Source organism: Rhyacophila brunnea, unplaced genomic scaffold (genome assembly GCF_057557595.1).
Source record: "Rhyacophila brunnea isolate RB1 unplaced genomic scaffold, BYU_Rbru_1.0 scaffold_17, whole genome shotgun sequence".
In the NCBI taxonomy this organism is placed as follows: Eukaryota; Metazoa; Arthropoda; class Insecta; order Trichoptera; family Rhyacophilidae; genus Rhyacophila; species Rhyacophila brunnea.
Window position 1 is genome coordinate 30457623 of NW_028232827.1, and position 12336 is coordinate 30469958.

At 32.2% G+C, this 12336-nt stretch overlaps 1 protein-coding gene across 2 annotated transcripts in view; it reads left to right on the forward strand.

Moving 5' to 3' along the window:
• Positions 1-4286: 4286 nt before the first annotated feature.
• The window catches only part of LOC147073945 (G protein-coupled receptor Mth2-like), a 421896-nt gene continuing 413846 nt past the window's right edge, over positions 4287-12336 (forward strand). For both annotated transcript variants that reach the window (XM_085944476.1, XM_085944477.1), the window contains exon 1: positions 4287-4611. In XM_085944476.1, the coding sequence (XP_085800602.1) occupies positions 4306-4611 (306 nt within the window). In that variant the 5' untranslated portion in view covers positions 4287-4305. The remainder of the gene's footprint in view (positions 4612-12336) is intronic.

The window sequence follows — 12336 nt, forward strand, 5'->3', positions numbered from 1 at the left end:
TTCTATTGGTGAATTTTAACTGTGGGTCACTTGTAAACGTTATTTTATAATAATTAATATAGTTTCAACGGCCATATACATTATATTATACGGTTGCCCGAATGGTTGATAACTGATCCTCATGAAAACATTTGATTTACTTAAAATAATGCGCATGTCTTAACAAGACAATGTTCATTTCTCAAGTTTACTGTTTAACAATAAAGAACTTTTCATTCAACATTTTATTCGGCTTTTCTAAAATTCTGACATATTTAGGATGATAATGTTTATATGTTACCTTATCTGACAAGTTCTTTGTGACATATTAGAGATTTTAACAAGTTAGAACGCAATGCAGAACCATCTGGATTAATTTGGCAATAAACACTAACCAGACTTGGTAATTTAGATTGGCTTAGTTAGGCGTGTCTTGACCGTAATTTAAATGGTTTCATTCTGGGCCTTTTTCCGTAAATTAACTACCAGTTATAATAATATGACGTATTGTTATGTATAGGCGATGCAATATACGTTGCCGATATTGACCACTTAAAGATATGCATGTATATTAATAAAAGTATGATTCTGCATTGCGCTGTGGTATGTGAAATTGATAGTACATAATATGTGTAGTTGTAAAGTAAGTTTCACGATTTTTGTCAAGCTGATTATTATATGGAGCTTAACTGGAAGTTAATTGGGTATTTACTTAAGTCAAATACATTGAAGAAAACCTTATAAAAGAATGAAAGGATATAAAAATGGGGCGTGAGGTTTCTCATTGCGAATAATTAGAAAACTTCACAATAATATCACCTGCATCTGTCAGTACATCTGTTAAAACTGCAATCATTTCAATTAAATTGACAATTGATTCAAATAACTTCATGAAGTTACTGAATCCGTGAAGTTTCATCGGCTGCGATGAAAAGTGAAAATGTATGACAAGCTATCCTGATTGATTCGGTAAGCGATGAATCGTTAATTGGTTAAAAATCTGGGAGTGCATTTGAATCGTAATTATTCACTTATAATGTAAATACCTACATGAAATCAGAATAATAGTCTTAGCGCGAAATAGGTACTATATAATGTAATTTAGGAAAAGTTTTTTTTTCTTATTTTTAACACTATGATGAGCCACGGAGCACAATGGCGGTAGTTGAAGTGAAAGAATCATAGAAACACCAGTGAAAATCACACGCACGCATAATATATATATATATATATATACCAGCGACGAAGGGTGGAGGTAGGCTGTGAAGATCTTCCATAAATAGTGCATATAGTTTGGTTAGGCCTTAATGAATTTAAAAAAAATCAACCAACAATATGTGTAATATGTATTCTTAATTCAACGAAAGCAAACACGTATTAATGAAAAAGTGTGCACAGTTTTGTTGTATCGCCCAAAGTATACCAAAACTATTATGGTTTGATTAGGAAGGGTTTAATTAATTTTTAAAACGTTGTTATTAGCTCGTATTCTTGTTTGTCCGGTGGTTATTTGTCCAGTATAAATATTGCAATCGATTTTTAACTAACTTCCCGACTAGCTAGACATTTGAAACATAGAATATATCAGAACACGATGCCAATGTAATCTTTTAATACTTTTAGCCATCTTCAAGTAGAATTAAATTCATTTTAAGTTAATTCTGTTTTGTATGAAAAGTTATTTCGGAAGACATCCGCAATCCAATCCACTATTATTGGTTGCTAAGATGGGTGGTCCTAGCAACTAAATTATTAATATATACGTGCGTTACTATGGAAATTAAAATGAAATGTCAAAATGACATTTCAGTATTCCATATTTGTTTGTTTTTTAATTACTTCATATAAGTACAAGTTTGAGCATAATAATTCAACCGAAAATTTAAAAACGTTGTATATAAAAAGTTCTTTTTATCTTGTAATTATTATAATCTAACCAACACCATTTTGTAAATTGTAGTCTTAGTTCAATAAAAACAAATACATTGACTAATAAAGTTTAATATGCACTTTTTATGTCGGATCTTAACAGCCTACCTCCACCCTTCGCTACTGATATGTATATATATATACCTATTATATTGTGATCTTAACGGGAATCAAAGTCCCCAGACGAGAAGCCCATTGTCTTATGGATTGGACTACCAAGGCCGAGGTAATTTTACAACTCTTTTTTAGGTGTCAATATATTTCAGTAATTCTCTTGTTACGTTGTTTTCCCGGAAAATCGACGCCATCGCGATAAAAAAAAGAGTCCGACGCGGCGATGGCGCCACCGTACATGTGCGCGCCGAATACTTTGAAAACTTTTGCCATTTCCTCCAATCAGCGTTGCCATGTCTACTGAAATTTCAGTAGATCTACTGATATTTTTTGCCAATATACTGAATTTTTGATTTTTTTTCGAAATTCATGAAATCTACTGATATTTGGCTATTTCCCATATTTTTAAGTCAACGATGGTGAATTTATTAATAAAGTTGAAAAGATTTACGCACGCCTTTGTTGATTTGGATACACGCTTCTAAATTAACAAAGGATGCATTGTTACGCTACCCAATACCGGCATTTTAACCCACTGACATCATCATTGCTTAGAAAATAATAAATTAATACCTACCTATTATTATTTATTACGTAAAACGTCACACCATAACGTAACATTACTCAATAATCATTATATTTTAATGCTATGCCATGTGTGACCAGCAAAAATAAAATTTAATGGGGATGAACAATTGCATCATTGTTAGTGATAAGCTGATAAGAAGGAAACCGAAGAACAAGAGACATTATTCAAACATTTCAATCATTGTAGTACAAAGGGTTTTTGTCCACAAATATTTTTTTTAGAACGCAAAAAAACTTTTTTCTTCTGGTTTCAAATATTTTTCTTATGCACGTAAGTTCGAATGAATGATACTTTTTGGATCCGGCTCAGGTACATAAAGTAAATTTGAACATTTAATTTGGTTAGGTATTAATTACTGAATAGCAATTTAAAATTTTAGGTCAGGTTTCTCAAGAACCTTTCAGCAAGTAAAGGTGAATGTACATAATTATATGATATAACAATTTATAAGTCTTCCGATTAGTGAGAGCACCACATGCTGATTTTGATAGGTATATCATTCAATATTTTTTATACTGTGGTGAGCTTAGTACTAAATTCGAAAACCGGACAATTTATGGTGGCATATCTATAACTAAAACTTTCTCATGATATTTAGAATGAAAATAAAACTGAATAAAACATCGCGAATGGAGAGATTTCCTTTCTATAACTAGGAATTATTTTAATTACACCAAATAATGGGATCTCGAAACTCGAACAAGGAACAACTGGGTACCTACCTAGTACCTACTTTTTATAGTTTTGTTTTCATCAGATTGTTTAGAGTTTAGACAGTCGAAAATGGTTTCTACTGTGCCCTTAATTTTCATCAGTTTTATTCTAGCATTCTCCGATAGCAGCAGTTATAGCAATATTAAAATTATTAATACAAGTTCGTTAATATTGATACCTATTATTTTTGAACTTCTTAAAATATTTTTCCTGATTCATTTGTTATTCAGAAAACATTTTAAATTGTCCTTAGTAGTAATCGTGAAACCAGTGATATAAAAATAACTAGGTCGTAAATCGTAATCGTATTATAAATCGTATTATAAACTAACATTATTTTGTGTAGAAAACAATAATAACGAAAACAAACAATAAATAGATGGTGATGAATAGTTTTATTATTGTTATTTTATTTCATAATTATTATTACAAGACCATAATATTCTAAAGTAGCATCAAGGTCGTTTGTTATCTGCACAAGGTGAGTTCTTTCCTTATTTTTAAATCATACCTATCTGATATACTTATTGCATTTTCTAAAATCTACTAATATTTGTGTTTTCCATAATATTTGTGAGTAAATTCATGATTATGTTAATAGTAAACTTGACATGATTAATGCACTGAAATGAAATGAAATGCAATGAAAATTTGGAAAATAAGTTAGCAATGGAATATTTCTTGAAGCCCTCGCTAATTATTTTTGAACTTTCTGAATTTTTTCTAAAAAAAACGAGACGTTAATTACCTTACGCGGTATTTTACTCTAAAAAAACGAGACGTTAATTACTTTACGTGTAATTTTTTGAAAATCCAGAAAAGAATTGGTCATTCAATGAGTAGGTATTCAGAATCTGAAATCTACTGATATTTTGTCAAATCTACTGAATTTTTTTGTCACATTCTACTGAAATTTTAAATTTTGACTTGGCAACACTGCCTCCAATCTCCATTCAGTTAGTGCAATCGCTTCGTCCAAGATGGACGTGTGTCGCGCGTGCCTATTATCTGTGCTCGTAATCACCTGTTGTGTCGCGGAAAGCCGAGTCGAGAAAAGTTTCAATAATAATAATAATTACCGGCGACAGCTCTGGGATTCGGAGGGCCTGGCCTCCATGAACCACGAATCGTTGCAAAGTGATAAACAAAAAGTTCAACCAGAAGTGAAAAAACTCATCGAAGAACTTTCCTCGAAGAGTTACTATGACGATGGAGTGTCCCGTGGGATCGGACGAGGGAGGAGAACCGTGTCGCAGCTGGATGACAAACCCAGCACTGAACCATCGGTAGGAGAATACAAAATATATCTCTCATATTAAGTGTTGTGCAATACTGTGTTTTTTTTACCTTGTATTTTAAGTAAAGATTGTTTTTATTAGTGAACTATCCCAATAATAATAATTATTATCCTGACAAAACAGTCATATAGCAATCGATTGTATTATAATATATCATGCTCGGTCAGTATTTTTTATATATATGTAGTAATTATGTGATAAGTATATTATATCTTGTCAAATATTTGAAATATTTCGTTTCGGCAATGTAATTCTTGGAATTCCCACGAGATATTCAAATCACCTTCGCATATATTATGTTGTTGTTTTGATAATGCCACTTTTTCAGTAGGCGTTTCTTTAATATCTACATTATAATATATATTATTAATTTATGACAGGTGTTACTGATAAAAAAATTAATATTTTTTCTTACCATGCAACCAATATTTTTTTTTATAATAAGTGTATTGAAAGTATTTAAGCGTTTGTATATTATTATGTCAACTACATAGGACATTAGATGTCGTCTTTCGTCGTCTTTCAACTATTACATATATTGTGGATGTGAATTATGAACAGACGTTTGTCAAAAAGTAATAAGTAAGTAAAAAGTAGCAATTGGTACTTAATCAATATAGGTATTCCTAGAGCAGCGTTTCTCAAATTTATGATAGCACATTTTTATTATTTAATTGGAAATACATTACCTACATGTTAAAGGATAATTTTATAACATTAAAAAATGCGGTATCTTACTATATTATTGTTTTTTTTATATAGTTTTTCGTGGTCCTCTTTCGCTTAGAGACAATTTATTAACGAATACAATATTTAAACTTAGTCAAAGCACACTATACGATACGATACGCTCGATTAAGACCGGGTGTGTTGCGGGGCGAATGTCGTTTAGTAATGCCATTAACTTCAATGTTTATAATTGTTCTTCCTGTTATTACAACTCTGTCTTTTAAAGGATCTGCCTCCATCCAGTTCTATCCAAAGCTTCTGCCCTTCAGTTTTGGACATTTAAAGCTAACTCGACATTATCCAGCCATCTTTTAGGAGATCGACCGGGTATTCGTTTACTTCTCGAATGTCAGTATATTTGTCATCATCATTCTCATATTTTTCATTTTACGATATCTACAGCTTGTAGTTCTATCGCCGTCTCAACCTTGACTCTGTGTCATTGGTGGATCTGAAGATATCACGCAGCATGTTCCGCTTAAATGAGCTCAGCACTCAGCATTATAATTATTAGTAAACTTTCTATTGAAGGTTGATATGGTATTAATCGTGAAATACAAATATACATTGGTACAATTTAAAATATAATATTTGCGATATAATATATTAATATGTAGGTACTTAGGTAGTTTCAATGACAATTTAAACACTATACTTAATATTCATACTAATATCGTGTAGGTAGTACTTAAACTTAAACAAAAAAATATAATATTTTTCTACACATTTTAATGTATCTTGAAAATATGTAAGTATATTCAATGGGAATTTATATCACGAGGTATGAAACAAAAATTGTGCAATATTGACAGATTTTTAATAGCATCATTCTACACTGATATCAAGAGTTATTGTTTCATTATTTTATTCAGTTTCTAAATAAATTATACAAAGTAACCACATACTGTGGTGTTGTTGCTTTTATCCTGTACTTACTGTGATTATAAAACCACTTATATTACATATGCCAAGTGTCTTCTCTGTTATTGACTATTATAGTCATAATTAACATAAAATTAATATAATCGTCACAACGCCCTTGATAATGAATCTTGTAGCTGCTCTGAAACGGCGCCTAGTAATAATAATGATTAACACAGGTTAATAACCACCAGATATTATGCTTTGGTTGATTATCAATTTTTGTTGTAAAAATATTGTATTAATTAAAATTAAACGCTATTTTTACCACGTTTTTATTAGCAAATTTCTATTCTTGTTTGCCCAAGATTTGTATTGGACGATTGAAAATTTTTAACTAACTTTCCGACTAGCTAGACATTTGAAACTTTTAGAATATATCAGAACACGACGATAATGCATTCTTTTAATGCTTTTGGCCATCTTTAAGCAGAATTGAGTTCATTTTCAGTTAATTCTGTTTTGTATGTTTCGGAAAAAAATCGTAAAAAGTAAAACACTATTATTGGTCGCCAAGGGGGTCCTAGCAATTAAATTATTAATATATACGTGCGTTACTATGGAAATCAATATGAAATGTCAAAATGACATTTCAGTATTCTATATTTTATTCAGTATTTCTATCAAGTACAAAAAAATATTTATTAATACATAGAATTGTCAAGTTTATAATATGATTCAACAGAAAATTTAAAAACGTGGTATATAAAAAGTTCTTTTTATCTTGTAATTATTATTGCTTATTTCACACAATTACGATAAGCATGCCGCATCATTTTAATAAATTTACAGGAAAGTAATTAAATAAATAAATAAAAAAAACAATGTTGGTCGCATGAGGTAAGTATAATATTGTTATAGTTATTAATTTTATCAATTATATCATAAATACCTAAACAAAACAAGTTAAAAAAATAATTTTCAAATCTCTGAAAATAATAAAATGTCTATATCTCCAAGCATTCCACTACTGAGTCGAAAGCGAATGGACATTGAAAGCCACACTCTACTGAAATAGAAAAATGTACTATGTATTTATTTGTTTGTAAAAAAACACACACTGAGTAGGTATATAACAAAATATTAATTCGAGACGTTCACAATATGACATTTAGAAGAAAAAAAACAAATTTAACAATATAACACAAGCATGGACCCTCCAAACCAAACCGCCCCGCACCACAATCGGTCTTAAACGAGCGTATCATGAAACCCTAAATGTCTCGGGAGCAGATACCAAAGACTGAGATCGCCACGCTCTCAAGTGAGCTTTGACTGAGTTTACGAAAGACGTAATTAAATAAAAAGTGCGATGGGAGAGAAAGGCATGGAAACTCAACAGAAATAAATGAATTTAATGATAATATAAGATAAAAAACAAAGCTAAAACAATACGGAAAAACCAAACTATGTGAAGAGATCTTCACGTCAGCAATAAGACGCTGCACATTTTTTAAATGCAATATAATTGGTCTTTGTGGTGACCAGGTCGGACGGCCTGATGGGCCCAACAGCTGATTGGACCGACTTAAGCATCTCTTCCCTCTCGGAGCACATTTTCGGACATTACCAAGGGACGTGGTTTGCATCCTGTAGCTCTCCGCCTCAACAAGTCCAAACTCGTAGAGCTTAGCAGCGAATCTACCATGGCCTGTCAAAAACTGACTGGTGTAGTAGTCAGGAGTCAATTTGGTTATCTCCAATCGCCATTGTATATTCGGAAAGAACAAAAATATGTGTGCCTGCTTATTAAAAAAACAAAACACATACCGCATCACTAAAAATTTCAACGTATCTAGGGAGTACACTGACTAGCGTCACAGCCCTCGCTATTGGTGCCTTATAAGCTTGACACGAGGAAACAATTTTCATCCAAAAGAGGCCATGGATTCGACCACATGTAATTCACGGGTCCATATAAATTCAAATTTTTCAGAGTGTCAGAATTGGAAACTATACCACGTGAGAGCAGGGAAAGATGTTTTAACAGTAGAAGTGATCAAAAGAATGAAAGGCAAGTATGCCTTGAAGAAAGTTAGTCGGAATATTATTCGTTTGAGAATTAATAATTAAGTTTTGAAATATACATATTAGAAAAAAGTTTAGACCGAGTAGGATTTGAACTCACACCTTTCACTTTACGGGTAAGTGGTCTTGTTAGTTAGGCTACCGATTCGTCCTTACTTAATCCTAACAATTATCTAACTGAGGTGCTTCAAATTCCGCCAATTGGAAGACCAGCAACTTCCTGATTAATCAATGTATTCACGCCACATTGCGTTGATCGCATACCATATTTATTATGAACATATAGAATTGACAGTCCCACGATGGCCGCGCGGCTTAAGCGCCGGTGTATATCGTCGTGGGTTCCAGGTTCGAATCCTGGGCTTGGCAAGTACACATATTGTTTTTCTATGTGTGTACCTATGTGTCAGAGTATGGACCTAACATGGTTGACATCCATTTCTATAGAGGCCCATATGATCATATTAGGATCGGGCATGGTCGAAGACGAAGAAGATAAGATAAGATTGTGTTGTATCCAATTAATTAGGTTTGTTAAAAAAAAGTAAATGCAGAATATTGAAATTATAAACGCAGTGACAAAATAAAACTCAAAAGCATTGGCAAGTAGGTAGGTATTTCTCATTGGATAATATTAATTTTGATAAACGTAAAATATACTTCAGTTTCAACGAAGCGTGAATCATTCATTTATCAACAACAAATAATATAAAAATTCCACTTTTAGTATAAAATTGCCACCGAAGTCTGGTGAATATATTTTTTAGAATTTACAATAAACTTGAGGCAAACAAAGTAGGTACACAGTCAAGCCCGTTTTTTATAATCAAAATAACCACACCTTATAGTTTGTTTACCTACTTGTAGATATTTCGCGAACATTTTGACACGATTTGAATCATCTAACTCAGTGGTTCTCACGTGCAATTTGACTGTGACCGCACAATTGATATTGACAGTTCTATGGAAACGTCTGGTGGCCGCACCAAATTTCACTTTTGTTGTGATTCAAAAAATTATAGCAAAATTTATTTATAGACAAGTCCATTTAATAAGTTATTTGATCATTTTAGTACATATCTATTTATTTAAAAATAATGCAAATGGAAATTCTTCAATACTCCTTTTTTTCAATGCGAGCCGCATGTCTGCTTCTAAGTTTACATCTGTCAACTGGTTTCGATATTTGTTTTTTACGAAGTGCATTACACTGAATGATCTCTCACAGTATACAGTAGTAGGAAAAATCGACAATAATAATTAAGCAATTGTTGCCTATTCTTTGAATTGACTTGATTCTTGGCCAACGTATAACATCGACCAACATTTTTCAACCATGGTTTTATTAAAACGGTTATTAAGTACTTGGTTATGACTCTTTTCCAATAACGTATATTTAACGTTAGCCCAGTTAATTAAATTAAATACTGAAAATGATATTGGTGGCCGCACATGAGAACCACTGGTCTAACTATACTATGTGTATTACAAGTACCAATGATAACGCTATTACTGTAGTCTAGTCTAGGATTGATCAAATATTAATGTATTCTTTTGTGGTAGAAATCTGAAAATTAGCAGTTACCTGCCTATGTAGTCTTATAACGTCTGTACTCGTGCATTTATTTGCACCAATAGTATGTATTTTAAACTATCGCGATAATAACTGTTTACACGTAAAAGTACTGGCTGTCTGTCCAATCTCATTCTTCAAGCGTAAGCGAGACGCTATGATGTCATCGTATGGTGGTATTTGACAAGTTGTGAAAATCGGTTAACCTCAAAATGAGTGTGTAGTTTGTATTTTTTCCGGCAGGTTCCCCACTATCTTTCTACTTCGCATGCGTACTGCCATGGAAGTACCAATTATTGCGTAAAAATTCAGAAGCTTCTGAACTTTTTTGATGCATGCAATCTTGCAACTTGCACGACAATACGTGTTTACACGTGCTTTTTCTTATTATGGCCGCGATAATACGTACTGTCCGCAGTAAATCCATGCACGTGTACACGAGGTATTTTACTTTTGGCATCTTTTTCTTTCGATATGACGGCCCTTGCCATCGCAATGTGTGGAAAGTCTTGACTGGTATTTTTAAGGCGCGCCGTGAAATGAAACAGTATGAAAACCACTGGCGCCAATCCACTACCGGCAAAATTACATTACATTATATTTATATTTGTCTTGAATAATTATCTGTAACGCATGAGAGAAAACATAATATGTAAATATGTACGAGAGAGCGAGAAAGGGAGAAAACATCTTACATTAGGTAAGGTGAAAGAAAAGACACACGTCATCGCAAATTCTTAATTTAAAAAATAAACTTACAGACAAATGAAGGCATCGCTTATTTTAATCGGGCCGTAAAAGAAAACAAATGATATGATACTCTCATAATAGTTTGACATATTGATGAATAAGACACATCCACGAATGTTGACACTGTTGACATGATATGGTAAGTATTTTTTTCTGCAGATTCTGGGTAAAAGTGCTTAAGTCAGTTTGGTTGCAGCTGAGCTGACAGGTTTTGAAATAAATCGCAGTTTTCAGAATGCTCTTGTTTAGAAGTTAACTGATGTATCTTTTTTTATAAATTTCAAGTAAATTATTTTTGCATAATTAAGTTTTTGATATTGTAATATTTAGGTAATGTTTTAAATAAGTAATTTTAGAGATAAAAATCATTTTCTCAATTTAAGCTATTTCTACAAATTAAAATATTTATTTATTTTGCTTACATTTGTGACGAAATCTATGATACACATAAAAAGAGCACAATTATTTACACATTGGCATTAAAATCTTTTAAAAAACACGACTTAAAAACGTTTACACTGCAATCACAGAATTATTTTATTTGTTGTGATCACAATTAATACCGTATAAATTCATGTTCATTTAATAATTAATAAATGTATTAGCTACTGTTACATTCCCAAATGGTCCCCCATTTGGGGATGTCTCTGTGAATCTGGAGAGGCCCAAATCGATATCAAACCAACAGATAGTGGGTTGATTACGAAAATAAATATTAATAAACCGGCAACGTTGTATATGGTTGCCGGCGAAACTTCATATTGGGGAACTCCGCATTGTGTTGGTTCGCGAGCGGTCAGTTTTTGTTTTGTTTTGGCGCGGCTGAACGTGGCCGGCTACTAGACAGAAAACACTGTTCGTTCGCGCTACGCACATTTCGTCCTCCGTAAAATAAATTATATAAAATGTAGTAATCTAGTATATATTAACATCAAATAAACTTGTCGTTTCCATCATAATTCCGGTGTGTTAATTGTCCACCTGCAAGTCCTAAAATCCAGACGAAAAACCATACTAAAAATAAAAGTGTATCAATATAAAATTTAAAAAAAATCATACATAATAGATTCTAAAAAAGAAAAAACAATCTATTATTATTGCTTCGAGATTTTTTTACGTAGCTATAGAGCTCGATGCAGTAAATTTTATACTATTTGATGTTATAGTACTCAAAGTGAACCACGACCGGTTTTATTAGTGAATACATAATACTAATTCTATGCGTGAGTGGATCTCTGAAAAGTGTTATCGTATATTGTTTGGCTGCATCACTGTTGTACTAGTTGCCAAAAGTTTCTCAGTCAATGACACATAATCGTAAATCGGTATACTCCGCTTGATTTACCGAAGCGTTCTAAATTTAAAAAATGTGAATCAAATGAAATATTTATTCAGTTCCATTCAACGTCTAGTAACAGTGGAGGGGGTATAATTATTTTTAATTCATAATGCTGAAAAAACATTACAGTCACGGTCATGAATCCAGACCCGAGAGGTAAATTGGGTTATTTAAAAAAAGTAACGTTTTCAGTCGAGGCAAAAAAACGAATTCTCGTATTGTTTTCGTCCAATGTTTATTTACCAATGGAAACTAATACATTGGTGACTTAAACAAACTTTTTCTGCAATGGAACACTTCGCAAATCCGGAAATTTTAACTGAACACTTAGTTTATTTTGTATGTTATTTATTAGCGCAACTAACCGTTCTGC